Source organism: Camelus ferus, chromosome 21 (genome assembly GCF_009834535.1).
Source record: "Camelus ferus isolate YT-003-E chromosome 21, BCGSAC_Cfer_1.0, whole genome shotgun sequence".
In the NCBI taxonomy this organism is placed as follows: domain Eukaryota; kingdom Metazoa; phylum Chordata; class Mammalia; order Artiodactyla; family Camelidae; genus Camelus; species Camelus ferus.
The window spans coordinates 18,761,707-18,789,570 of record NC_045716.1 but is presented as its reverse complement, the minus strand read 5'-3'; the positions used below and the strand labels follow the sequence as shown (position 1 = coordinate 18,789,570).

The following is a 27,864-nucleotide window of genomic DNA, read 5'->3' as shown; positions in this document are numbered from 1 at the left end:
AATGTGAGGAGTCTGGAGGCTTGGACTAGACAGCAGAGGAATGGGAAGAGTATTTCCCTCAGGAGAGAAGCAGCTGTGTGCAGAAGAAACTAGATGGGGGATAACTTGCTAATGGACAAGAAGATACACACACACACACACACACACACACACACACACAGTGCTTTTTGCCCTGACACACTGAAAGAAATCAGGTAACATTGAATGAAGGTGAGAGTCCAGAAGCTGGCTCTTCACCTTCTGTCCTGTTTCAGATTTTCAAGTCATTCTGGTTCTTGTTTCCTTGAGACCTTGGGCAGTAATGGTGGGGTTTACAGTAAGTGGAGAATGAAGGGTCTTCATCTTAGATAGTTAGTTGAGTTCAAGGAGAGATCAATGTAAGAGTATCTTGTGAAGCTATAGTAAATGGTGACCATGGGTCCAGCCTCCAGATTTCGTGTTTCTCTGTAAGGCTCCACACACAAATGCTTGTCCACATTCTGCATAAGTGTGTAGCTTGTAACAGTTGGCTGGTCCACCTTAAACTGCCACTTGATTAATACAGGGACTCCATGCCAAACCTTTTGGGGTAGGGGGGAGTGTTCCTTGGTACCTAAATGAAACCAGGAAGCACTCTTGGGATTTGGGGCTTTAGAGACAGTTCTGGTGCCCATACACCCTTCCTGAGCCCTACCACAGTCCCTATCAGGGAACAAGGAATGGTCTGAGTTTGATCTCTTAAACTATGCCTTTTAACTTGTCTGAAACTGGCCTAATGACAGAGGAGAGTAGAGATGAGACTGATACTTGTTTTATACCAAGTCTCAGGAATGGCTGAGGGAGTCCATGGTTACTTGATCAGGAGGTATAATTTCCTTCCCTCCCAGCAGTTGCCTAACAAAATAGCTGACACTTGTTAGAAGGGCACTGGGAGGGGTAGCAGGGTGAATAGTGTCTGCCAGCCTCAGAATCCTGCCTCTACCCAAATCTTAACAAAGCATTGCCAATTCCCAGAGGCTCTATACAGTCGTCTAGAAGTCTGAGAATTTACTCATCCCATTTGGTTTAACTTTCTTGGGGCCTCTGTGCCCTGTGAGTCTAGTTTTAGTTGAGCATAAGTGTTAAGAGAGGAAGACCCTTGCATTTTCCCTCCCCTCCTCCAAAGTTGGGGCAAAGGGGAGAGTGGGCTGGGCAGGAAAGAATCAGAGAAGCCAGGGACAGTGTAATCTGGGACACCATTTTCACATCTTTCTATAGGGCCCAGGCGCTGGACTTTTTCCCCGGGAACATATTAGTGAGGGTCATCACATTCACAGGACATGGGGAAACAGATCCTCCCAGGGCTGCCTGGAGGATAGGTTCAAGGATTTAGACAATAGCTCTGCGTTAGTCACCCTACATCGAAGATGTATCCAGGTTGGGTGCAGGTGTGGTGTCTGTGCCTCTATGCTTTCTATTTCCCGGGTCAACCCCAAATCTCTGGGAGCAAAGGCATCTGTGTGGGAACTGGGTGTCCTAAGAGGGGGTCCACTTGAGAAACTAGAAAGAGAAGAGTGATGACCAAGGTCCTCGGTTATAATCAGGAATTGCCAACAAACACACCTTGGAAACCCTAGCTGCTTTCAACAGGGGTTGGTAGAGACTCTAGGATAAACTGATTCCAGGTTCCTATATTTCTGAGGGCACAGATCCAAAGGGCCCATCAGAGAGAGAGTCTTGCCTTGGGGAACTTGCTAAGTGGGCAGACAGAGAGGGAGGGGGCTCCAACTGCAAAGCACCAAACTTTCTGCTGGTGGTGGGTGGTGGGGGGCATCTATCCATCCAACTGCATGGTCCTCCTAATGTGAGTCTCCAAGCATGGCTGAGGCCTTCTAAGCCACTTCAGCCTAATTTTCCCTCTCCTTCCCCCATCTTGGCTTAAGGGATGTTTGGATCTTGGGGTGGAGGTGGAGTGAGGTGAAGAGGACAGTGGGAGGAAAACTTGGACTCCAGTTGGCCTGCGCTACCTGCAGGCCTCTGGATGAAAGAAGATGGAGTGGAGGATGGGAGCTGCTGGGGCTCTCTGGTAAGCCCGGGTGATATCCCTCACCCAGGGTGCCAAAAGAGGAGAAGAGACCGGAGGAACGGGGAGGTGGGAAACCAAGTCATCAGACATTGCTGATGCGCACACTAAGGGCACTGCCCTCCTTCTCAGCTTGCTCCCTTAATGACTCCTCCAACTTGAGCTTTTCGGGGTCGCCGTAGCGTACAGTGCTGTCACGGAGGCCAGTAGGAGAGGGCACTTTCACAACTTGGTCAAAAAGGCTGAAGTCTGCAATGTATTTGCCACTAGCTGACAGCGAGATGGCCGGTGTGAACTCATAGCCCCAAAGGATCTCTTCCGGCAGGTAGGAAGTGCGCACCTGGCAGGTGGCGCTGGTGGATTCCACTGTCCCACTCAGGATCAGCACCAGCTCGAAGTCACCCTCACCACTGCGAAGGGGGAGGTCTTTCAAGGGACTGGTCTCGTCCACCACATGGTAGAAGGTAAGGGGTAAAATGAGGAAGGGGCTGTCAGAGGCCGTGTCTACTTGGAAAGTCACATTGACCTGGTTGAGCCGGATGTTCTCACCCTCCTTGGTCTGGTGGGTCTGAAGCAGTTTGCCTGTCACCTGGCAGCCAATGAGGAGGCTCTTCCGCATATTGGCCACTCGGATCATAAGGCAGGGCTTCCCATTGTGGGCAGCAACAACCGCGTGCTGGCTGAAACGAATGGTCTCCGCCCGCTTCTTGGGCCGGGCGATCTTTGCCAGGAACGTACCTGTGATGAAGATTTCCAGGATGGTGGTGAGCACCAGCTGGGCGATAAGAAGCACGATGGCCAGCGGGCACTCCTCGCTGATGTAGCGAAAGCCGTAGCCAATGGTGGTCTGGGATTCAAGGGAGAAGAGGAAGGCCCCCGTGAGCGTGTGCACCTGCACCACGCAGGGGGTGTGGTTGGCCGGGGGGCCCAGCTCCAGCAGGTCCCCGTGGGCCACAGCTACCAGATACCACACCACACCAAAGAGGAACCAGGTGCCCGCAAAGGTTGCAGAGAAGAGCAGAAGCTTGTAGCGCCACTGCATGTCAATGAAGGTCGTCCACAGGTCCTTGAGGTAGAGGAAGCGCTTGTCAGCAATGTGCTCCATTCGCACGTTGCTGCGGCCGTCTTTTGTCAGGACTCTCCTCCGTCGTATCCCTGGGCCCATCAGGGGCCGGCTTTCTGTCTGAGTGGTCTGGTTGTAATACACCTTGGCAACTGACGTCATCTGGAGAGAGCAAGACAGCATAATGAGGGTTATTGCAGAAATCCGGCCAACTCCTAGCCACCACCCAGTGAGAATGAAGAAGAAACATTCATTTTCGTGCCATTTGTCCTTTTATTAGTAAATATTTACTGAGCACTTGCTATATGCCAGGCACTGTGGTACAAGATGCTGGTAAGTCAAAGAAGCATATGACATCATCCTGGCCCTCCGAGAACTCACAACCTGGTGAGAAAGATACGTGTTCAGTAAGCGAACAATTGCAAACCAATCTGATATTTGTAATTCTTAGGAGAGGCACAGAAGACAAATAGTAAGTTTACAGTTCCTTAAAGGTGGGAGTGAGACTAAAGAGGATTCTCCTGGTCTCCATTCACCACAAAACCAGTTCTGTGAAGATCTCTAACTCTGAAATAGGATCCCTCCCCACCCTCATGAATGGCATCAGCAAGAAAGACTATCCTGTTGAAATCCTTCCAGGCCAATCCCCTCTTAACACACGCATACCCTTGATTCCTCCATTCTCTCCCCTACCTCCATGTCAGCACTCACTGGTGATACTAAGATATTTGTCAGGCTCAGAAGATAGCAGAAACTGTTCATTCTTCAGCCCCTCAGGACATTCTCCAAGCACCCAACCCATTTCACTTTTATTATTATTATTATTGTTATCATCATTATGGTCATAATCATTATCATCATCATCATCATCTGTTTGCATATCTGGGGAAATCCAGTCTGGGTTAGGGTCTCAGGTGGTGCCTGGGAAGAACACAGACAGGACTGAGAAAAAAAAAAAAACAAGCAATAATGGAGGAGAAACATCATGCCGAAGCCTCCTTGGGGCACTGGAACATTTTTCCAAGGACTGGGAGAAATGCCAGATTGTAGGTGGCAAAATTGTCTTGACTGAGTGAAGGAGGAGAGTTGGGAGTGTATGTTAGTTTGCAGCCATGTCTGCACAAGTTCAAATTCAGGACCGCTGTTTGTCCTGATAGTAGAAAGTGGGACAAGGCTCTGAAATAGGAGACAGTTCACTTAATATAAGGTGCCTGGCTACCCCTGCCCAAGGAGTAACTTGTACTTTTCCAGCAGAGAAAGAATTGTCATCACTTGAGCCCTTGGATTCCAGATCTGACGGCCAGACCTGGGAGGGAGCAGGTGATCTCCGGGGAGTTTGATTCTTCTTGGAGAACACAGAGAGGCTCTCCACATCCTCCATTCTGAGAAGTCTGTACCATCGCATCATTCTCCTTCATACTGCCCCCTTATCCTGTCTTCCCCATGGTCTTACCCCTGGAAAACTCTTAATTAGTTGGGTCCATTCATAATCCACCCAAGTAGACATTAAATTGAAGATCACCAACAGATGAGAATCCAAGAATACTCGGAGGCAACCAGGAGCCCATTTTACCCTGTCCACTTGGAACTTCCATCCATATGAGACTACTCAGCCAGACCAGGATGCGAGCCTCTTTTCCAATATCCTTGGCTACTTTGGAGCAAGAAGGAAGCTCTGTAATTCTGAAGTTTGAAGAATTCATATCTAGAGCTCAAGTAAAGCCCCCTTCAGCACTCAGTAGTAGGAATATTAGTAAAAGAAACAACTGCCACAAAGCTCACATCTATACCATTTAAAGTTTACACATTAGCGTGCCTTCTCATTTGACCCTCAAACTCTTGAAGCGATGTAAAACCTCTATAGGAGATTATGAGGAATAGGGAAATCAAAGACAGATTCTAGAGAACAGAGGAAGTGCTGCTAAGTTGTGGGTGAGTGAGCACAATTTTCATCTTCAAAAAGAAAAATGAAGTACATTTCACAAACTACAGACACATATGTAAAATACCAACCATTAGCAAGATTCTAGACCGGAAGATTAACATTGTGAGTACCTGGGCAGGGGGTGGGGAGAGGCAGTTATCCACTGAACCCAGCGGAGGGTTACTAAGAACAGTCACCTCAGGCTAACCTAATCTCCTTCTGTGACAGGGTTACTAAATTGGCAACTCAGAGAAATTCAATAGAGAAAGTGCATCTAAGCAAGATTTTTGACAAGATCTCTCGTTATGTCCTTGGGGATAGGACAGAGAAAAAGGAACAGAATGCTTCTCTAATTAGGTGACAAAAATAAAAAATCAGTGTTACTGGTGAGTGGATTGTGCTAGCCTGGAATCAGTTTTCTAATGATGTACCAGAGAGCTTTATCTTTGGCCTTGCCCTAGTCGATGTTCTTAACACTAATTTTATTCAAAAATATAGAACACATGGCCAGCAATTATGCAGATGACACAGAGCTGGGACAGATTGCAAATGCAAGGTCTGGGGCAGAATTAGGATCCATAAGGAGCCAGATGAGTGGGCCAACTCTAACAAAAAGGATAAATGGTGGGTTACATATTTGGGTCCAAAAATTACCTGAGTACATTCTGCATTGGAAAGATGTGATTTAGTAAGCAGAGCCACAAAAATAAACTTAAGCATTTTAGCAGAAAGTAATCCAGTATGAGTTATCTATGTGTTCTGGTTGCCAAAAAAGCAATGCAATCTTAAGCTGCTTTAGTTGAATTAAAGTATCTAGAATAAAAATTCACAGAGGTGGATATAGCTCAGTGGTAGAGTGCATGCTTAGCATGCATGAGGTCCTGGGTTCAATCCCCAGTTTCTCCATTAAAAACAAACAAACAAATAAATGTGCCTAATTACCACCTCCCCCCAATAATTCAGTTGATTCTTCTCTGCTCTGTTCATTGCACACCTGCATTATTGAGTCTCAAGGAACAATCAAGACGTGAGAAGATTCAGAACCAAATCATATGAGTAACAGCTAAGGAAATGGGGAAGTTTGCTTGGAAGAAGAGAAAATCGGAGGGGTATGATGGCTATGTGAGAATATTTGATTTGAAGGGCTGCCGTGTGAACAAAGGTTTGGACTTGTTCTTTGAGCTCCAAGAGGAACAGTGAGTTCACACCACCAAGAAAAAGATTGATATGAAGAACATTGCAACAAATGTAGAAAGAGCTTCTCAAAAGGTAGAGAGTACCCTGTCACTCCGGAACCCCATGGAGGTGTTCAGGACAGGTTGGACATGCGCTTTGCAGAGATTCTACAGAGGAGATTAAAGCTTTGGATGGGAGGTTGAAAGATTGTCTTTACGTTTCCAGCTACATTGATGAAGGATTAAAATGCCTGCCTCCTCCCTGTCACACCTCCTCACTTTGTAGGATGACTTCAGGGATCCCGCATCAGAGTCCTAGCTTTGTTTGTGCTAAGGAGAGATTCTGCATATCTGGGGGAATGGAAGCTTTTGGGAGCTTTCCCAAGGAAAGCCTTGCTTATCGTTCCCAAAATGATAGTCTTATGATTATATATCATTTTAAGTTTATAAAACATATAATTTGACCCCCACACCACAAGGAAAGTAGGAAAGGCATCATTTGAAATGAAGGCTCGGAGAGATTTGCTCCAAGTAGATTTGGAACCTGAACCCAGGTCCAGTTCTGGGGGCCAAAACTGTTAAGTTATAGCAACTGCTTCTGTGTACTGCAGGTTTATTTTCCTGGTCTCATGTTCTCAGGAGGGGGCCTCTCAGGTCCCCTGAGACAGAGAAGACAGAGGCTGGAGCTTCCAGAGCCCAGTGTTAAGGCGACAGATTCATGCTCACAGGAGACTTTGGCTTCGGGGTAGCCCTCTTTGTTGTGATTGCCGCCTCCAGCTGTGTGCCTGCTGTTGTCAGCCTTTGTATCTGCCTCCTCCAGCTGTTATCTGCTGCTCCCAGCTGTTGCACTACCTCCCACAGCCAGGCAGCTTTGTTCTCCACGGTTGTCAATCAGAAGCGGATAAACAATCAGCTCCACTCCACCCCCAGAGCTGGCCGGGCCCCTGTGAAGGGAGCAGGCCAAAGTTCTGGAAAGGGTTTGCTGCTGCCCCGCCTGACTCACACATGCTCTTTCCTCTAGAGGGTGCTGTTTCCCCAAAACAGTCCCAGCCAGTTACCAGGGACAGTAGCTAAAGAATTCTGAAAATGAAACCAGCCTCTGTGAGGTCCAAAGAGACAGAAATGGAGACAATCACGTTCTTTCCCCTCTGAAAATTGAACTAATGAGTCCTTCCCTAAACCAGAGGCCGGCCATGCCTACAGTGATGAGCAGCATGTTCCCTTCTGCTCCATGTCTGCAGATCGACCTTGAGCTTTCCTTCCTAGGCTGAGAGCTTGTGAGCTGTTTATTTCCCAGAATGAAGGACTTATCAGAGCCTTTCTCGGCTGCACGACGGCTCTGCAGGAAGGACCTTCCTCCTGTGGCTCTCATGACTAAAACTGACCGTTTGCTCCCCATAGCTGTCTGGATAGACTGCCAGCCTCTGAGCCCGGCACTCAAGGTCCTTCACGATTTGGTCTCTGCCTCCTTCTTGGCTCTGGTCCTGCCACTCTGCTACATGTACCCTGGACTCCAGCTCCACAAAGCTTCTCACTGTCTCAGCCCTTTCTCCCTTTGGACCCGCTTTTGCGCTGCCCTGCTCCAGGCCCAGCTGATGACCCCCAGCTTATCTTTCAAACTCAGCCAGAGCATTAGTTGTTGGTTTGAAGCCTCCTTGGCCCTCAAAGAAATAGCTTTTCTTCTCTAGCTCCCCGTCCCCAGCACGGGTTTACTAAGCCTGATTTGTACACATTCCTATTTTAAAATATCGTAGTGCTTTGCAATGGTTTGTTTACCATCGTTTGCCATCTGTGAGTTTTCAATTTGAGGCCACAGACTGAATGTCACCTGTTTCCCCAATACCAAGTGCATTTGTTAAGAAAGACCGAGTAAAGGGGTGACTGGAAGAGCCTGTTTGGACACACGAGGCCTGAGTGAGGGCTGCAGCCTGGCTCTACCTCACAGGGACCCAGGTTTCCACAGGATCTGCTGGCGCTGCAGATGTTTACAAATCCTTTTTTTCAAAAGGTGAGAGAGAGCAAGTCCCGAGGCACCGGTGGAGCTCCTTTCTGGGTCAGCTGTTCCCTTTGCAGGAGGATGGAGGGGGAAAACAAGCTTTGTAAATAGCTATGGGCATTGGAGCGAACCCTGCCAAGTTAAATGACCAGAAAGGATGCTTCAGCCCCGTCCCAGGGGCAGTGATGGAGGCTGCAGGTTAGGGCTGTGCACCTTCTCCTAAAACCTGTCAGGTTGGGGATGGTGCAGGGAAGCAGCTCTGGGCAGAGCTTTATCTTCCCTCTGTGGCAAGAACAACCTGACTGAAGGAGCTTTGGGGTCCTAATCTTAAATGCATTCATTCCCACATGTGAATGAATCCTCCTTCTCCCACCTCTGCCCCTCTTTGATTTCCTAAAGAGTTAATGGTGCCATCATCCTCTGAGTTACCACAGGAAATCTTGGGATCACCTCCAACTCCCCTCCTTCCTCATCTCAATATTCATCAGATGCCACGTGCTGTGGATTTGTTCCTTGTGTCTCTTGCCCTTCATTTCATTGTCTTACTTCAGGTCCTTAATACCTTTTGTCTGAATCATCAGCCTCCTACTCAACTCCTGTCTCCATCCTTTCTCTCCTTAAATCCTTCCTACGCTGCTACCGGATTACTCTTCCTCGGTTACACCTCTGATCACGAATCAGTGCACATGTATCCACTAATTTACAGAGCACTTTCAAAAGTTATTCTCATGACATTCCTATGAGGTATTAAGGTTATGATCCTTATTTTATGAATGAGGGAACTGATACTCAGAGAGATGATGTGACTCTGTAAATTAAGGTCTTCTGCCTCCCAAACCTCTCTGCCTCCAAACTCCACTTCTCGTTTCTACTATAATTGTCGCAGGTCCTTCCCCAGCTCTAGCCCTTCTGTCTGGGTTTAGGTTTGACAGATGATGTGTCCACTAGCTATCAGAGAGAAGTCCAACTCAGTCTGACACACAAGCCTTGCGTGGTCTGCTTCTGCACCTCCTCTCCAGCCTTATTTGCTGCTGCTTCTCTCCTGTGGCAAACTTCAAGCAAACCAGCTGTCGCCTGCTCTCTCATACACACCGATGCTTTCCTGCTTTCACATGATTGTCCATGCTTGTCAGTCTTCCTGGCATCGCCTTTCTCTTTGTCTCCACATATCCAAGGTATCTTTCAGAGCCTCGTCCAAATGACTCCTCTTCCATGAAGCCTTCCCTTCTGGAATGATGCTGCCCACCGCATAGGCAGATCCATGTGGTTTCTGTTGTGTTTTCATGTGTCTATACAATGAACATTTGCTGGATGCCAGAGTTTAAGCAAGACACTGGGATTCTGGAGGTGAATTGGATATAGATTCTGGCCTTGAGGACCTTACAATCTAATAAGGGAGGCAACCATAAAACGGGCAAGAAGCACCATGGAAGAGGGGTCCATAAAGAGCTGGAGGAGTTTGCAGACAGAGAGGTGACCAGGCGGCAGGGCTGGGAAGGTAACTAACAGGTATTGACTGAGCAGCTATTATGCGCTAGGCACTGGGCTAAGTTGTTGGGGACTTTTTAATGTTAACTCACATAATCCCTGAAACGATCCTACAGGAATATTATTATCCATATTTATTACTGGGAAATGCAATCAGTAACTAACAACCAGGAGTTTTTTCCTCCATACCTGACTGTTTCACTCAGGGAAGACTTCATAGAGAAAGGTGGCATTGGGACCGAGCCTGAAGGATAGGCAAGACTTGGACCCTTGGAGACTGGGATTTGGGGGGAGGGCGGTCAAAGAGAAGCCCCCTCCAGGGAAGGGAGCAGTAGGAGCAAAAGGGATAGCACTGAGGAAAGGCAGGGCCAGCAGGGGGAGAGGAGCCAGTCACTTTGGTCGAAGTGTTGGGAGCACATGAAAGGCTAATAGGACAAATTCGGAAAAGAATGATGTGCTCTGATCCCAGGACACACTCCTGCCTTGTGGCCAGCTTCCTGTGATTAAAGGTTGGGCCACAAGAACAAGAGGCATCAGCCACCAGGGTGGGTGTGGAGGGCTGTGCCTCCCCCAGGGATCAGAGGCAGAGACCGGCCTCCTCCCCGAGGTGCACCAGCTGCGCCCTTTACAGGGCCGCCGGGTGAATTTCTCTGTGGACCACGGCGTACTTCAGGGAAATGGAAGGAGAGAGAGGGAGGGGACTCGCATTTACTGAATGCCTAGTTGAGACCAGCACTCCCATTTCGTCTTTGCAACTCCTCTGGGGAACAGAGTTTTTACCTTCGCAATTACTCACGAAACTGAGGTTCAGAGAGCCCGGGCGGCACAACGCATGAGCAGCGGAGCTGAGGTCAGTACCTCGTTCTGGCCACATTACTAAGCACTCGCCACTGTAGCTTCAGGTTAATACTATGGTGAATTTGCCTTCACGTTGCAAATCCGACACTCAGCAAGCAGAGAAGATGACACCTGGAGCGTGTTAGGGGCCAGCAGAAGCCAGCCAGGGGTGAAGAGTTCACGGGCAAGGACACCCAGGGTGTATCTGGTGGTTGGCGGTGGTGCTGTTTTTTGTGTGATTGCTCCACCGCGGTGCTCCTCCCAGGCTCGCAGGGCAGGTCTTTATCCTCCCCGTGTCCATCTCTCGGGCTCTGCTTCCCACTCTCTTCTCATCTCTTCTATTGTCGGCACTGCCCTGCTGGCCCATCTCACATTTCATGCCGGCTGTTACTGAAGTGTGTCTCCCCGCTTCTGCCCTCCTTTTCACCGTCCTCTTTGTCCTTCCTCTCCCTCCACATCTGTCTGGATCATCCTTTCCCCTCAGAGTTTCTTCAGCCTCCCATATCGCTTCCTGGAGATCTGATTTTGGAAGTGGTGATCTGGAGGAAGAGTATGCTCTCCACCCAATCACAGCTCTGACCTTCGAATTCCGTGTCACAGGGTATCTCCATCCTCATCTCAAGGCCACATTAGTAGAGGTGTTCTAAGCCCTACAACCTCCTATTCTTCCTGCTTCTTCCCTCCAGAAAAGAGCTTCATGACTTAGGGGTTTGGAAATGGGCTCAGAAAGGCAGGCAGTTTCTAGGAAGTGAGAAGGAGGTGGTTTTTTCCCCCCATTTTTCATGGGTTATTTATTCCCAATAAAAAGACATAACTTTTAGAAATGGAAACAGAAAGTTTCCTTTATAAGATTACAAAATTTAACTGTTGTGTGATCCCAGTGCTCTTGGAGGAATTCATGTGTATAAAAAGAATGAAAGGACCTATAGGGAATTTTCATTTCCTGCTTACTCCTCCATCTACATCTCATTTATTTATTAAATGCGAATGAGATGTCTACTGTGTACCAGGCCCTGTCAGTCCAGTCCCACACCTGCATCCCACACCTTCCGTCTCCTGATCTGTAGACCTGGAGAACTGGAGACGTTCACAGGCAGCAAGATGGATGTTGGTACCTGCCCCATGAGGTGGTGAGGTCTGACCTCAAAGGGACTCCATCCCAAGAAAGTTTCGTCCAAGCTTCACCCAGAGTCCTGGGAACCGGGCATTGGAGCCAGGCGTCAAATCCAACTCAAGATATGAAGTGTTGGGGTCTCCTGCCTATAGCTGTGAACTAATCTAATTATTTTAGGCTTGAAAGTATGGGAATACTTGAACCATCACTGTGGAGTGCAGATAAATGAATGGGTGGATGGAAATAGGAATCATAGTACCAGCTGACTCTGTCCCAGAAACTGCCCATCACGCTCAAGTGCTATGTGCTGGGGTGTTGGGGGCACCCCGTGCATAAGCAGAGGGGTCGTGAGCACGATCAGCCTCAGAACCTGAGGCTGGGCTGGTCTCTAAGGCTTAGCTGTAGCCAGGTTCTGCCCCCACCACTGGCCTTGGTGGAGCGAGAGAACAGCTACTCAGCCTCCTCTCACCAACCGTATTATCTCTGTTGTGGATACCGACTCCAGCTTGAATAGCGACCTTGGAAGCCTTCAGGAGGAGATCAGCTGCACTGGGGCTGAAAAGAAGCATTTCTGGGCTTCCAAGTGTTCTTAATGAGAGGGGGGAAGAGAGGAGAAAGGAGATGGGTGTAAAGGAAGGGCTGGAAGAAAGGCACTGCGGGATTATGTAAGGCCTCAAGGTTGCGAGAAGAATGGAGCTGGGTTTGGGGTTCTTTTTAAACTTTATGTCTTTGTTCATTAATCTCCCTCCTGTCCTGCCCCAAAGAAAATAAACAAATAGAAATGGAGCCAGATGCACACAAATCTTGAGGTGGGGAAAAAAGGGGCCATGTGTGTCCGGGGCCCGCCGTGCCCGCTGAGTCACTGTTGCCTGTGTCTCTTGCCCTCCAGGCTCCTTCCCCTTCCCGCCCATCCTCTAGCCCCAGCCTGACACAGGCCCTGGCCCAAGGAAGAATAGGCTTTTCTTCCCTTGTGTCAACGTTTGGAAAGTTCTCATAGTCTGATCAAAAGAAAGGATAAAAGCCTTCAAAGCATTTCCTGGGAGCCTGTGACCTCCGTCTGGCCCTTCTGACCCCACTGTGTGTTTTCTGGTCAAGAGAGGGAGGAACACAGAGGTGGGGCCATGTCAGATGTTCTCTGTCCAGACACCACCCCACCCTGTCAGTGTGGGCTGATCAGGACCCTTGCCCCTTCCTCCACCCCAATCCCCAGGCCGTGCCTTCTGTCCCCTACAAGAAGGGAACACTGTTCCTGCAGAGAACTGCCCAGAGAAGGGTATCTCAGGGACCTCCACCCCTTGCCCCAGCTGAAGAGGAGGGATGACTTCCTGGCACACACAGCAAACGGGGACTGCCTCTTTGATGCACCTGTCCCCCCACCCTCCATCCCACACCCCTCCCCAGCACACTCCCTCTCTGAGTCACCATCCGGCCACAGTGTCTGCTCCTACCCATTGTCTGGGGCCACAGGGCTGCACATCCTGGTCCTGTGTGAGGAGCCTGGCACTGTGCAGAGTTCAACTGAGGACAAAAGATGCACCACGGCCTCCTGAGCCCCACTTCCAGCAATACTGAGAGCTTCCTGGCCTGGCCCCATCTGGGTCCTCACCTCCAAAGAACATCTCCTCGGAGATGTTCAACCATCCCTCCTCACCTCGACCAAAGAGCCAGAAAAGTCAGTCCAGGTACTAAGATACAGCTGGAAGCAAAGGCATTAATATAAGTAACTTCTGTTGTTATTGTTCTTCTGCTGTTATCAGTAAGACCTCAGATGCTGAAAGGTTCCCAAGGACAACGGGGGGAGATTTCAGAGGGGCTAGGCTGGCGATGACCCACAGGTCTGCTCAGATCTCTTCTTCCTGTGTCAGCCTGCCCTGACTCTGATCAGTCACCACCTGGCCCAGGCTTCTGAGATTCTCCGTAGGGGGAGAACCTAAGTGATCCCCAAAGACATTGGTTGAGGAGATCACCCTGGTTTAGACGTTAGCAGTATTCTTCCAGACAGAGCCCCCTCAGGAGAGTTCACCCCTGTGCCCAGCTGCACTTACAGTAGAGGGAGCTGGCAAGACTACAGATGGGTGGAGAGTGCGCGGAAGGGAGGAGACTTCAAGCTTCACCAGGCATCTGCCCCTGGGCCCTGTGCTGAAGATTACCTCCCCACCACCAGGGGGCAGGGCTCCCCAGCCCCAGAGGACCGCCCTTGCCTGAGCAGCTTGCTTTCTCCCACCCTCCTCGCCCCTACCCCTGACCTAGCCCACTTCTTATATTGTTAGGTTATGAAGTTGCCAATTCAAAAAAAAAAAAAAAAAAAAGTCCCATGTTAGCAATAGTAAGTGGTCCGATCTACTGATATTTAATAACAATAGAAGCAAGAGCATCAGCCCCATCAGACTGTGAGGCTCTACATTCTCCAGAGCACATTGGAAGCAATTCCCCTTGATCCGCACAGCCATGCTGGGTGGCAGTTAGGGCAGAAGGAGGCTCCCTCCAAGGTCACAGCTGACCTAGCGATCATCAAATCCAAGGGCGTTTGCTCAGTCCTCCACCCCAGCGGTCTCTACATCATGTGAGACTGATGACCAGCCTGTCCGTTCTGGACACTCTCTCCTTTGGCTCTTACTGCGATGTGGTGGGGGACCTGCTGATTTTTGGAGACCTTCATTAACTCTAAAGTGGGCCTGCCACTTCTAGGTTTTGTGATTTGGGGCAAATCACTTAAACTCTTTGAGTTACCATTTCCTTTATCTGCAAAAAGGGCCTAATAATAACTACCTCTGCGCAGTGCTGGGAGCACTGGCCGAGCACACGTAGGTAAGAGCACTTCATGGGGTCAGTACTATGTGCAGAGTCTCACTGTCACTCTCTGACGTGGTCCTCCAGGTTCTCTCCTCCCTGGCTCTTTACTTTTGGTCCATCTCTCTTGCTCTGGTCTCTCTGCTCCCTGAATTGTTGGTGTTTCTCAGGGACCCACCCTTGGCTCTCAGCTCTAACCACTCCGCTCTCCCTTCCCCAGCTGTGTCAACCACTCCCACGGAGTCCACCCGCCTCACATCTGCCCAGTTCATCCAGTACTTACAGACTCCCTTTATCTGGAGATCCTAGTTTTAATGTGTTCAGACTCAAGTCCTCTCTCCTCAAAAGGGAGTCTTCTGTGCTTCCCTTGTTGTTCGCAGAACTACCCTCCAATCAGCGCCCACACTGGAAACCTTGGAGTCGCCCTCGGTTTCTCTCTCGCCCCTCATCCAGTGGGTCACTAGGTCTTAGCAGTTCTGCCTTTGTGGGCTTCTCTCCACCTCCTTTGAGGCTGCCCTCGTTCTCTTTCACCTGAAATGCTACAATGAACTCCCAGTCTTCCCGCCCACGACCTCAACTCCCTCGCCTCCACCCCCTCGGCTTTCCTATAGCACAGTGATATCCCATTGCTCCTGCTCTCCGTCCTTCAATGAGTTACAGCTTCTGTAATAAAACCCAGACTGCTAGACATGGCATTCCAAACCTTTCACCATCTGAGGCCACTCCAATTTTCAGAGCCCTTCCTTTTGGTATTTTTCCCTGCATGCCCCATCTTCCAGCTGTAGAGAACCACTGTTTGCTCTTCTAAGACATGACCTGCACACCTCCTGCATGTCCCCATGCTTTTGTCCCTGCAGTTCTCTCTGCCTCGAATGCCCTCCAAATATTTACTCACCCTCTACGCTCTGGGGACATTTTGCCACATCATCAACATAGCACTCCTCTGTCCTTCCTGAGAGACTGCAAGCTTTTTGAAGGCAGAAATCTGGTGCCTTTGAATTTAACCTAATTGATTAGTATCAAGGAAGGACTTAGACATGAAATCCCTGAGCTGATTCTGGGCTAGAGATGTCAACCATACTGCATGTGGGTCATCATTTCCCCACCTCCCACCCTTAACAGATACCACTAATTCATCACAGTGCTTTTTTTTTCCTCACTGAGCCTCAGAATCTTTCTCAACATAGTGGTACAGAGAGCCATTTTTCCATTCAATTCAGTTAGCCTTCCAAGTGAAACCTATTTGTTTTTCTGGCATGTCTGGGTCCCAGCCAAGGGTCCCTGTTTATTCTTCTTTCCCACTATTTGCCACTCTGGTCTGTGCCATTTACTAGCTCTGGGAACTTCAGTCAATCTCTTCATCTCTCCAGGGCTCAGTTTCCTCACCTAAGGAGGTAATAAAACCTTCCATTGTGTGGTCGGGATTACATGAGATAAAGTCTGTGAAACCTGTGAGGTCCTTATGCAAATATAAGATATTATTATTAGCCGACTTTGCAGAGGAAAGAAAAATATCTACCAAATTAGAGAAACTAAAGCTCAGAGAGGTAAAGTCACTTGCTGAAGCTTATTTAATGGCAAAGCCAGAACATCTGCCTCCAAATCCCATGGACCATTACTTCTGTTGCCTCTCCACGCCCCAGTGGGCTTGACGATGCCCCAGCTAACCCCCTGCCCTATTTCTCCTTTCTCCGGGGTAACAGTGACCCATGGGGTAGGACTTACTACAGCTCGGGAATTGGAGGAGGCTTCCAACCCACCTCCTTCAACCTACCTCCCTATAATTCCCAGGATGAAGCTCCCTCCAAAACCTGTTCAACCTGCCAAGAGGTGGAAAAATTGTTCAGTGAAGGATGCTGCATAGTACCCAGTTCCTCCATCATGCCCTTTGGCCCCTTGCCCTCCTGCTTGCCCTCAGCCTTGGTGGCTCCAGGCAGCTGGCAGGGTGAGAGGTAAAGCACAGAACCGCTTGGGGTGGCAACTCCGAGGAGAGAAGGCACTGGAGATGAGTTAAGTTCCTTGAGTCTTCCCCTGAAATTGCTTCCCTCTCATGGGAGCAAATGTAAGTACAAGGCTCTGCTAAAATCTATAAGGACTGCAAAGTGTGGCCAGGGGGAAGTCGGGTTCGGGGCTGGAGGGAAACAGGAACTGAGCACTCCCCTGGTGTGCAGCCTGCAGATGTGCAGGAAGTTGTCGAGAAGGGTGTGCAGGCCCTTGTGATTGACTGAGGGATGAGTGAGGCCTTGAAGGTACCCCCATCAACTGTGGAGCACCTCGAGAAATAAGGCACTGCTGTGCGGGTCCTCCAGACGGAGCAGGCAGCGCAGGAGGATAACGCTTAGTTACCCAAGGTGTCAGGGTGGGAAGGGTCTTCCATTCCAGCTGCTGGTAAAGCCTTAAGAGAATAAATCACTAAGCGATGACTAAAAAAATTAATAGAATATTTTTTTAAAAGCCCAGGATAGTGAAAGGAGGGGACTGAAGAGGATGCCCATGGGGGCCTCCGCATCACCCTGCCCTCCCTAGGGGGTGGGGAATACCATAGCCCTCATGTTAGCGGTGTGGAAACCAGACTTGGGAAAGTGAGCTGACATACCCATGAGGGCCACTAGAAAGGAAGGAGCGACTGCAAGTTGAACCCAGGCCTGTTTAAACTGAGGTCTGCACTTTTCAACTGGCCACCGTACTGTCATGCAAAGTCCTGATGACCTGACAGCTCTGGGAGGTCCCCGTGGCCATCCTGTTCAGTCCCCTCCTTTCACTGAAGAGGAAGCCAAGACCTAGAAAAGTCGAGTACTTTCCCACAACCACACAGCTGGCTCGGAGCACGTGTGCTCTTATAGCAGAATCAGCAATAACCCTGGCTTTCTTCTTCATCCCAACCTCACTTTTCCTCCAAGATCCTTTCTGGACCCCGGGGTCCTGAAGGGCCAACCTTGGAGTGTCATCCACTGAGCTCTTCCCCATCCAACCACAGCCCCAGCCCAGAGGTGTGCAGCGTGCTCCTCCCATCAGCAGCTGGCCCAGAAATACACCAGCCAGAAGAGCTAGAAGAAAGAGCAAATACTGGGTCCACTGGGAGGGGACAGATTCAAAAATGTTCTCTGCTAGGGGCTGTGAAAACTGGTCAAGGGAGTTTTCTGAGACAGCCGGAAGTCCCACTGCCCGCAGGGGCGCTGAACCCCTTGGGAATTACCTCCCAGGCCAGTCGGCCTTTGTTCAGTAGGTGACTAAACTGGGCCTCTCTTTTTTATCAGGGGAAGTGAGTGCCCTACCTCTCTCTGTCCTTGCCCTTTGTCTGGTGATCCCTTATACCTAGGAAATGCCTCCTGGTAAGTCAAAATGTACGTGCTGCTGCCCAAGCAATTTATCCTTATTCTTGCCCTTGGTGGAGGTGGAGACCCACAGGCACCCTGTGCTTCTGACACAGATTCAGGGAACTGAGCCACCTTCCCCAACAGCTGTCCTCTCCTCTCCTTTTGTGTCTCAGGTTCCATGTATGAAGAGCAACCTCTGACCCTCACACAGAGAAGCCGAAGGGGGTCCACCATCACCCGGGAGGGAATCCCTCTCCCCTTCCCCAACTTTCTACTGACTCCTTATCCACACCCTCATTTGAAGAGAAGGCCAGGGGCAGCGGTGGCATGAAAGCAGAACTAGATTCAGAGGCTGTCTCACTGGCTGCCCCCTTGCTGTAACTCACTGCCTGAGTGCAGCTGGAGGGGCTGAAGTACCTTGTGCAGGCCTCTGTCTCCAGCAGGGGCATGTGAAGGGCCACTTGGAGACAGAAGCCCCACACCAGAGCATAAGGGCTGGGGGACGGTGTGCCCCTGCATGGAGGAAGACAGATGGGTGAGGCGGCTTAAACAGAATCTGGCCACCAGCCAGGGAGCATTCTAGGTGAGCGGTGGGGTTGAGGAATAGAAGGGTCCTGCAAGAATCTTTGCAATTCTGACATGAAGGAAACACCATGGAAATCAGCATTCAATAATATTTGCAGATGAGTAGGCAGATATCAGCTTAGTTCTCCATCTAATGGAGTTTCTGCAGCTATGACCCCAACTACCACCCCAGGTCCCAGCACACCGTTGTGCAGGCAGCCCTCAACTCCTTGGGATCCTGGTGGGCCCTCCATCTCTTCCCTTTTTAGGGTATCTGCTCCAGACTTTCAGAAGATGCCCCAGACCAGAATAGTAGGAGAGGCATAAATATGCCCTATAGAACCCTATACAGATATAGGATATTAGCAGGGATGGTCAGAGCCAGGCCTCATGAAGGACTTGCAACCCACAGAGATCTCAAACGCTAAACTCTAGCCGAGAAGGCCATGGGGTTTCTCTCTCCAGGGATCGGGTCAGTAGCAGAGTGGGGTCCCATGGGAAGGTAGGAAAAAAAGGAAGTAGGCTCACCTTGCCCAGAGGCAGTCTAGGGTCAAGGTGACCTATTTGAGGTTCTTTCTAGACCCAGAATCCTATATAAAGTCCCTGCACCTGTTCTCCCTACCCCACGCCAACATGCCTCCACTCTTTCCAAGGAAGATGGGCGAAAGATAGCTCTGTTAAAATCCCACATGGGGTGGGTCATCTGAATGAAGCCAAGAGGCAGATAGTGACCCTCCCCCACCAAAAAAATAAAGCCCAGAAAAACACCCAGAGGCAAGAGACCTCCGCTTTAGAATGGAGTCCCAGTCTTGCCACCTGGACACATCATGTCACCTGTCAGAGCCTCACTATAAAATGGGGAAATGACAACGGTGCCATCTACCTTTCCGGGTCTTGAGAGGCTGTGACTCCAGGTGCACTGGGAAGGTGCAAGTGATAGTCACCCTGCGCCTGCGCCTGCGCCCGGCAGGCTGAGGTTGGTCGTTCCCACATCGCTCCATCCGGCGTGCTCGGCTCGGCTCTGGGGTGGAGGCCCTAACTCCCCAAACTTCTCCGTGGTCGGTGGGGTGGGGGTGCTGTGCTTAGAGTTCAGAGGAGGCGGCTGTGTCCGTGGTTAACATATAAGCAGGTGTAGTCTGGGGCAGCAGGACATTCCCCGCCCCAGGGCTACATTCTCGAGGTCACAACAAGTGCAAACTTGTTATAACCTGTGTTGGAGCAGCAGGGGGCAGCGAGGGCATGGGTGGGGGGCGGGGATGGTGCTGAGCCGCCCGAGGCTGGCGGAGGGGTGCAACGTAGATAGGGGTGGGGGAGGCGGAGAGCGGGTGTGCAGGTGCATATGCAAGTGGAAGGTGGAGGGGGGCGTGGCGTCTGCGAGCGTGAGTCGGCCTGCTTGGGCTGGGCACATCCGCTCCAGCGTGCGTATGGGAGCCGTGTGTGGGGCCGCATACATGAGCGTGTGCCTGTGTGTCTCTGCATATATGAGCCCTGCGGTGGGAGGAGGCAGAGAGGCGGGCAGCCACGGCCCCGGCGGCTGGGCATGTGGAACCGAGGAGTGGGCAGGCTGCAAGTGCCCCTTACCCTCCGCCGGCCCCACGGAACCTGCATTCCAACTCCATCCACAGCCTGTCCCTGCCCCCTGCGAGCCGGGGCCTCTCCCCTCCGTGGGCCCATCCCCCCAGCCTGCCCAGGGAGGGAGGGTTGCCTCTTGCCCATCCCCCCTGGCCCTGGGCCCACTCCCCCGCTCTCGCTGGGCCTGCTGGACACTGGGCGGGTTGGGGGTGGTGGTGGGGGGAGGCTCTGAAAGCAGGTGACTGTTTGGGGGAACTCGGGGACAGAGCCCCCATTGTGCCCGCCCCGGAGCCGCCTCAATGGAGTTCTCCGGCACAAAGGGGCTTTGACAATGGGCAGGACATTAGTATGCAGAGCCAGCCCCTCGGCCCTTTCCCTGTCCCACAGCCCAGGGGCTGGGGCTGGGGGGGTGCTGGCCTCGAGGGTGGAGGCAGGGGATGGGGCACGACTCAGACTGAAGAGATCTTAGCCCACAGGGGCTCCCCTGGGGGCACTGCCCAGGAGACAGGGGAAGAAGACTAGACCAGGGCCCCCAAACCCTGCCACTTTGCCAGAAAGGACTTTCTAAGTGGAAAAAGCCACGGGACTGGGAGGGAGGGGGAATGGGGGTCTGTGGGAGGCCAGGCTCCTCTGTCCCAGGCTGGGCTCTGGAAAGAAGCAAGTGGGCAGTCTGAGCCCACCCACTTTTGGCCTCAGTTTTACCATCTATTCAAGGGAACGGTGTGGGTGGAAGAGGAAAAACGGAGCCATAGAGAGCAAGGTTTCAAACCTAAGCCCCCTCAAGTCTCTGAGTTGCAGGCTTGGGGGCTGCGGGTGGGATCTGACGCTCCGGAATGCTTCTACTCAGGGTGTGTGCTCAGGGTTTGGGGTATTTCGGCTTCTGATAAGGTGGTGCCTGCAGCCCAGCTCAGGGGGATTTGGCTGACAGGCCAAAGAACCAGGACTAGCTCCTCCCCAGTGTGTTTGTCTGTCTCCCCCATTTGCCTCATCCCCTTCCCTATGCAGTGAGGAGAGGCTTTTCTCCTCCTGGCCATGGACCCCCACCCCCACCCCCGTCCCCCAGCACCTTCAGCTGGACCTGCTGCTTTTCCCACGGTGCCGGTACTGCCTGTGGCGTCACAGCACAAAGGGCAGGGTGGGGAGCCAGCAGAAAGGCACCGGGGCCTGGAGTGTTGGGAGAACTGAGAGAAGGAAAAGATCTGGGAAAGGGCTGCAGGCGGTGAGCAGGGAAGGGGCGCCGCAGGAGAAGCGGCGTTGCCCAATCACAGACCTCCTCTGCCCTGGGCCAGGAGTCCTCTGGAGAGAGGGTTGGGGCCACTTGACAGAACTGCTCCCCACAAGGCAAGACAGAGGAAACCTTCTGGGCTTAGGAATGTCTGCTCCTGACTTGCTTTCTCCTTGTTCAGTTGCTGTTGGTGTCAGGAAGTCCTCCCTGCTATCTGCCCTCCACTCAAGGCTTCCTGCTCTACTGCTATTGGCCCTGGATGCCACACTTGGGATTGCTGGGGGAAAGGTAAGATCTGCTCCCGCTCTCAGGATCTTGGGGCTTTTCCCCCCTGAAAATGTCTGGTGGGGAGATTGCAGGGCTAGAACTCCTGGGTTAAGACAACTCTGTTAACTTTTCCTGGGACCTCGCACAAGTCACTTTTCCTCTCTGGTTCCCAAAACCCCCATCTGCAAATGTGGAAACAGTCACTTCTGCATCACTCTGCCTTCTAGGCCCAGGGGCAGTGGATTCAGGGGCAAGGCTCTGGAATTTAATAAGAGTTCACATTATTCAGCACCAAGGTAGGCCCTTTTCTAGCATTACATTATCTAATTCGCAACAATTCTAAAGAGTAGGCACTTTTTTAAACCTCATTTTATAGATGAGAAAATTGAAGCACAGAGACGTTAGTAATTTGCCCGAGATCACACAGCTACTGAATGGTAGAACTGAGATTCAAGCTCAAGTAGGTAGTCTGTCTCCAGAGCCCACATGGTTAACCACTACTCCTTACTGCCTCCCTAGTGAAAACATTCAGAAGACCATGGAGAAGACCATGGGCAGCTGAGGGAGATCAACCAGGATATTCAGATGCCCCTGGGCTTTTTGAAACTGTTTTCTGGGGTTCCTTTAGACTAGTAATTCTCAAAGTGTGGTCCAGGAGTCTTGGGAGCTCCTGAGACCCTTCCAGAGGCTCTATGAGATTAAATCTATCTTCATAATAATGCTAATATATTATTTGCTTTTCTTCCACTTTTATTCTAAGTGTTCAGTGGAGTTTTCCAGAAGCTATACTGCAATACGATATTGCAACATATTGAATGCAGAAGCAGATATGAGGCACCAACTGTCTTCTATTAAGCCAGATATTAAAAAGCTTTGTGAAAATATGAGACAGCACCACTTACTAAACTTTTCTTTGTTGATTTTTAAAAAGAACTGTTTTTCATTAAAATACGTCACATATGTTGACATGCAAAATGGGTTTATTGTTATTTTTAAGTGAATTAATACATATTTTAACTTGCATTTCTAACTTATCAATAGATATAACCCACATTAACAAAAACTCTTTGGAGTCTTCAATAATTTTTAAGATGTGAAGGAGTGGGTCCTGAGATCAAAAAGTTTGAGAACCACTTGCCTTAGACTCAGACATCCTTACTGCCTCCTCTTGCCAGTTGCACAGGTCTTTTTAATCAGAGGGTCAACCAGGGAGATTTAGATGTGGGGAAAAGGTATGTGCCCGGGTCTATGGTTGGGACTAGGATCAGGGGTGGAGCTGAGGGGACAGTCCCAGGGAGACTATAATACTAAGAGGTCAAGCCTACACCCCACTTGAGAGCTATCCCCACATGTCTCCCAGCTTGCAAGCCCCCCGCCCATGACAATGGGGCTGTCCCACACTGGACTCCGACCTCTGCCCCCTTTCCCACTCTGGATGCCCCTGATAAACGCAGCACGGGGCAGGAGCAGACCTCCCCGGTGAGGAGAGGAGGGTTCTGTGGTACCCACATGGACTTTTATGTTTGGGCCAGCAGTGCTTAAAGAACTGGAAATTGGGAGTTCTAGGGTCTGCTGCTTATAATCTTAGGGTGAAACTGTCCCCACAGGATGGGGGGTTTGGTCAGAGAGGAGTTTCTCTGGAGGTTCCCTAGAGAGTTGGATAGTAAGGTCTTATACATACCCTAGCCTAGGACAGTCCTAAGCCTCTAAAGTTAGGGTCCTTGCCTAGAATTAGCCACCAGAAAGGTTTCCTACCTAGAGTCAAGCTGGTCAGTAGACACTCTGTGCCCTGGGAATCAAGGGGTCCAGGGAGGAAAGAGATGCCTTTGCTTCAGGGAGTTCGCCACCTGACAGGAGTCTGAGCCCCACCCTAGAGGAACCCCTGTTAATGAAGGGGACAGGATGTCCCCTCTAACATTACCACTGCATTGCGTATCCAGGGCAAAATCATAGACAGGCAGGAAGCTGAGGAGAAGGGGTCCAAGATGACAGAGCAGATAGGTGAACAGGAGGATGGAGGGGCAGGACTTGGAGGCTAGGCCTGTGTAAGGGCCCAGAGCAGGAGGAGTATGGCTCTGTAATTGCCAGTTGGGATTTATTCCCTGGGAGCAAGGTCTGAATCAGGCAGTCTCCAAAGACTGGGGTGCTGGAGAAGGTGGTGGAGAAAGGCTGCTATAAAGTATTTTGAAGGCTCTGATTGCAAGTTTTCACCTGAAAGCCAACAGAGATGTCTGGGGAGGAAAGGGGCAAGATATAACTGATGCTTCATGATGATGATGCTGGAGATAATTCCCTGTGGAGTAAAGGGAGGGAATCAAGGAGAAAGACAAGCTGGAGCCAGGAAGGTCATTAAAGAGGCTGCTGTGGGCATTCAGGTTCATGGGGTGGACAGGCCGATGGGGGCTCCCACACCTGAGAGAAGTTGCAGGGGAAACGTGGGCAGGGAGGAGGGCAGGAAGGGCCTTGCGACCTGGGACTCCTTGGGACAGGGTGAGATGTGGGGGTAGAAAGAAGCTGGCATCTTTGGCTAAATTGGTCAGAATAGGGAAAGAGGCTATTTTAGGGAAGCTCAACAGCTCAGTTCACATTTATCAAATCTGAGTTGAAGATAGGACATCTGCTTGATGAAAACTCCTGGAAAGAAGGAGTCAGGGGCATGAAGACCCAGGCTCAGGCACTGGCCAGCCTGCTGGAATGAAGACAGGAACTTCATGTCAAACAACTTGATAATTCTCTCCCCTTCCCAAACTCCAGAGGGGTGGAGGGAGAGAGACCCAGGACAGGTCTCAGGAAAGCCACAGCAAAAAGCTGGGGTAGGCCCAGGAGCCAGGAAAGATGATGGAGTAGGAAGAGTCACCGAGGTGGAGAACCGTAACAGCCAACGACTGCACTTACTTTGAACGTGGTGACCATTTCAAGCCCTTTACAAATACTGACTCTTTTAATCCACAGCTAGAATTAGCCCCACTGTAAGGAGGAGGAGACGTGTAGCTACTAAGTGGTAAAACCAGGATTTTAAACCCAAGGCGTCTGGCTCTAAGACTGTGCTCTTAACCACTCTGCCTCTGCCTCTGAGGCAACAGAAAGGAGCCCCGGGCCAGCACTTCGGGGTTGCACCTTCCCTCCAGAGGAGGCCTCTTCACAATTGTTACAATAATCCCTGTGGTTCTCTGAGCTTCACAATTTCCCTCAGAAGCCGTAATGATGGGCTTTTTTTGGTCTGAGGTTTTTGTTTTTGTTTAGGACCAGAAGGTGACCTACCTCTTTTTCCCAATCTCCGCTTTGGATATCTTTTCTTTCCTGGGACGTGCTTCCTGAGATCTAACCTAAGTCCTTCCAGCTGCAGCCCCAACCCTCTCCCCAGGTCTTCTGCCATTGGAAGAGGAGCAGGATGGCCATGTCCACTACTGTGCTACACCTTTTTAGAGCCCTGAATGCTCATTCAGTCCTCTCAAGTCCCATGCTTCTCCAGCCTCTTTCTCCAGGCCACACGTTCAGTTCTGACTTCTCTCCTGCATTCCAGAGCCAGCCCCTCCCTTCTCCCCACCACCTCAAATCCAGCTCCCAGCTGGCAGACACCCACGGAAGTGTTTTTTCCCATAATCCTTTTCTCTTTGCCCTTTCAAGTTTCTGATGGGGGGAGGGGATGAAGAGGGGCCACCCAGATGCACTGTCTCCATGAAAATGGTGGCAACCCATATATTAAATTTGGGTGAAGGGAGACAAGCACTGAACTCAGTCTGTGGGAAAGACACTCAGAAAGCTGATTCCCAGGAGATGTCCCTGCCAACCACCTTTCACTGGGTGCTAAACACGTGGCTCCCAAATCTCCCATCTCTCTAATCTTTCTGCAGTTTCATCTGAACAGTGTGCCTTAAACTATCCCTTCTCGTTGCCCCTTCCAGGGCCTCACCACCATCCTGGACAGTTTGGCCTCAGCCCGGACAGTAGCACTGACCAGTCAGGCAAGAGAAGAATCTAGGCCGGGGAGGGGAGGGAGAGAGGAGGTTTTTTCCTTTCCATCTTAAATAACCCTTGGCAGGAAAGTTGAGGGGCTCCATTGCTCAATGTCTCTTTCCCTCCCCAACGATGTCAGGGGGTTCTGCCTATCGTCTGTCCTTAGTGCAGAAACCAAGCATTTTGCTAAAAGGTACAAGAAGCCTTTTCTCCTTTAAAAGAGTACGTCTTTCTGCATGATCACTCCCTAGAGCCCTAAACCACTTATTCCACCAATCCCAGCATGGCCCCGGAGGACTTCATCTGGACCCACCCAGATCCACGTGTCCCAGCCTCTCTGGTCCCTAGGGAGGACCAGGGAAGTAAGCCCCTGGGTCTTCTGTCAGGTCCTTCCCTTCTAGCCCAAGCCAACCAAACCATAGCTATAAGTGAGCTCATGCACAAAGGCGCAGGTGCGGGGACGGGACGGCTGTTCAGTGGGGCACAGGGATGCTGGTGGGCAGACAACTAATCCCCCCACCCCAGATATGGGTCCATAGACTGGATGTGGGGCAGATGTTGAGGAGACAGGGGTTTTTTTCCCCTCAGGGTAGGGGCAGCAGTGGGATTCTGTGTTAGAACCACAGAAGGAATGGGACCATAACCCTGCCCCCCTACCCCCTCCACTCAGAGGAGTCGTTGCCATTTGATATCCACTGAGACAAGTTGGCTGCTCGGCTCCGGTTTGGGGGTGGGGGATGGCTCAGAAAACAGCAGCTCCTTTCAGGACCCAGGTTGGCAAGGGCTTTGGGAGGCTGGACTGGCCCAGATCACCCCCCAACACCCCCTCTCTCCCTCCCTCGCCACCACCACCAAAGGACTGGAGGGCGGGGGAAAGGAGTTGGCATTGCCTGGGCCATGCCTATTGCCTCCACACACCAGTCCTGGCCCCTCTCCCTGGCATAAGGCCTTCCCTCCCCTTCCTCCCTCGTTTCCTCCTCCCTGAAGTACTAGCTATAATCCAGGACACCTGGTTTCTTCTACATTTGGTCCCCCTATACCCAGCCTATACCATGAGGAATTAACAAGCCCTACCCCTCAGCACGGGATGGTGCCCACCATCATTCCAGGAACATGTAACAGAACAGAAGTCCTTGGAGATTAGGGAGAGGCTTTCTAGATGAGACTAAATGGAACTCAGTGGTAGCTGCTGGTCCCTCCTCAGGCTGGTTTCCTGATCCCCACTCCAGGCCCTCCTCACCCCTAAACAAGTGTCACTCCTCCCAGAAGGACACCAAACCTCCCATCATCATCTCCCTCCCACCTAGAAATGCCTAAAGCCGTCCTGGTGGAGAAAAAAAACTCAAACACAATGGCCAAGGCAGATGGGCCAAAAATCTTTAGCCAAAATTTGTATCAATAAGCAGCAGAATCAGGCTTTAAGCCTAAGCCTCCTTTGGGGTCCAAATTTGTACTAGCTTCTTAGTCACCCCCTCTTCCCCATCTGCCTCACTCTGCCTGGGGCATTTCATTAACAAGAACGAGATCTCAAGATACGAGAGGCCCTACTCCCACTTTCCCCCAGTTTTGTCCTTCTCTCCACCCCAGGCTCAGCTCTTCTCCCCCAAACCAGGAAGTTCCAACCTTCATCTCTTTCCTAACACAGGTGCCCTTGGTTAGTTCCTGGTGGGGAGATGGAATGGGAAAAGGGCATCTCATCTGGAGGGTGGATGTTATGGACCCCAATCTGTCTTTACTCTAGCAGGGGTGGCCCTGCTGCTCTCTTCCTGGGGAGCTCAGTGTGAAACAGCCGGTGGCGGGGGGTGGGGGAGGGTTAGTAATGCGGAGAGGTGTATTGATGTGGGAGGAAAGTTGGAATGGAGGGAAGAAACTGAGCCAGCAAGGATCCCAGTCACTTCAGGCTACTACATCTCCCTAACCTGAGCTATAGGTGTTTTCTTCCCATGTGTGAGCTAGTGATCAGTGAGTGTCACTATGTGAGTGTCACTGTATGGGGAGGGGCTGGGCATGGGAGTGGGAGTAACCTGATGATCCTGGGAAGAGGGGGCGCTGTCTGGAGTGCCTGTGGGGGGATGCATGGTTATATGTGGTAGTCACTGTATTAGCTGGAGGTCTGTGATGCAGCTGTAGTTCTGCCCAGTCGGAAGGGGCATTAGAAAATCTCCTTCCTTAGCCTAAAGTGCTGAAGTGATCAGCTTAGATAAAGTTCCCTTCTTGGGAGCCCTTACCAGAAAGGTCCGTTTGGGACAGCCCAAGGAGGGAGGCTGGGGAACAGGAACCCTGAGGCCAGCCAGGGTAGGAACCGAGGGGCTGGGGGCTCCGGTATCTCTGGAGAGTGAGACGGACAGGACCCCGGCCGGGGCGGCAGCACTTCTTCATCAGGGCCAGGGTCTTACCTTGGATCCGGGGTGGAGTGGCCCCTCGGATGGGCAGCGGGACAGACGGACGGACGGGGCGGGCAGGAGTGAGGAACGGAGCTGTGCGACGGGCAGGGCCGGGATTCTTAAACCCGGAGCTGGGATCAGATAAGGGCT

General features: G+C 51.1%; 2 protein-coding genes and 1 pseudogene across 7 annotated transcripts in view; 2 read left to right on the top strand and 1 right to left on the bottom strand.

The window, feature by feature from the left end:
• KCNJ9 (potassium inwardly rectifying channel subfamily J member 9) overlaps window positions 1–27,864 on the top strand; it is a 50,645-nt gene that overhangs the window by 6,962 nt on the left and 15,819 nt on the right. The window contains exons 1-3 of one of the 6 annotated variants that reach the window (XR_004313947.1): window positions 20,737–21,394; window positions 21,601–21,669; window positions 22,134–22,348. Coding sequence is in view for 4 of the 6 variants with exons in the window: in XM_032463931.1 (XP_032319822.1) it covers window positions 20,715–20,729; window positions 21,288–21,394 (122 nt within the window). In the remaining 2 variants the exon portion in view is untranslated. The other 5 variants (XM_032463933.1, XM_032463934.1, XM_032463931.1 and 2 more) reach the window with 5 other exon arrangements.
• Window positions 109–27,864, bottom strand: KCNJ10 (potassium inwardly rectifying channel subfamily J member 10). The gene is made up of 2 exons (XM_006178258.3): window positions 27,727–27,864; window positions 109–3,266 (listed from the first exon to the last, which is right to left on the bottom strand). Exon 2 carries the CDS (start codon window positions 3,264–3,266, stop codon window positions 2,127–2,129), a length of 1,140 nt encoding a protein of 379 aa, XP_006178320.1. The 5' UTR covers window positions 27,727–27,864; the 3' UTR covers window positions 109–2,126.
• Window positions 16,083–16,881, top strand: LOC116658814 (annotated as a pseudogene).

Coding starts and splice junctions, on each gene's coding strand:
- KCNJ10 (XM_006178258.3), bottom strand. CDS start 3,266: ATGACGTCAGTTGCCAAGGTGTATTACAACCAGACCACTCAGACAGAA.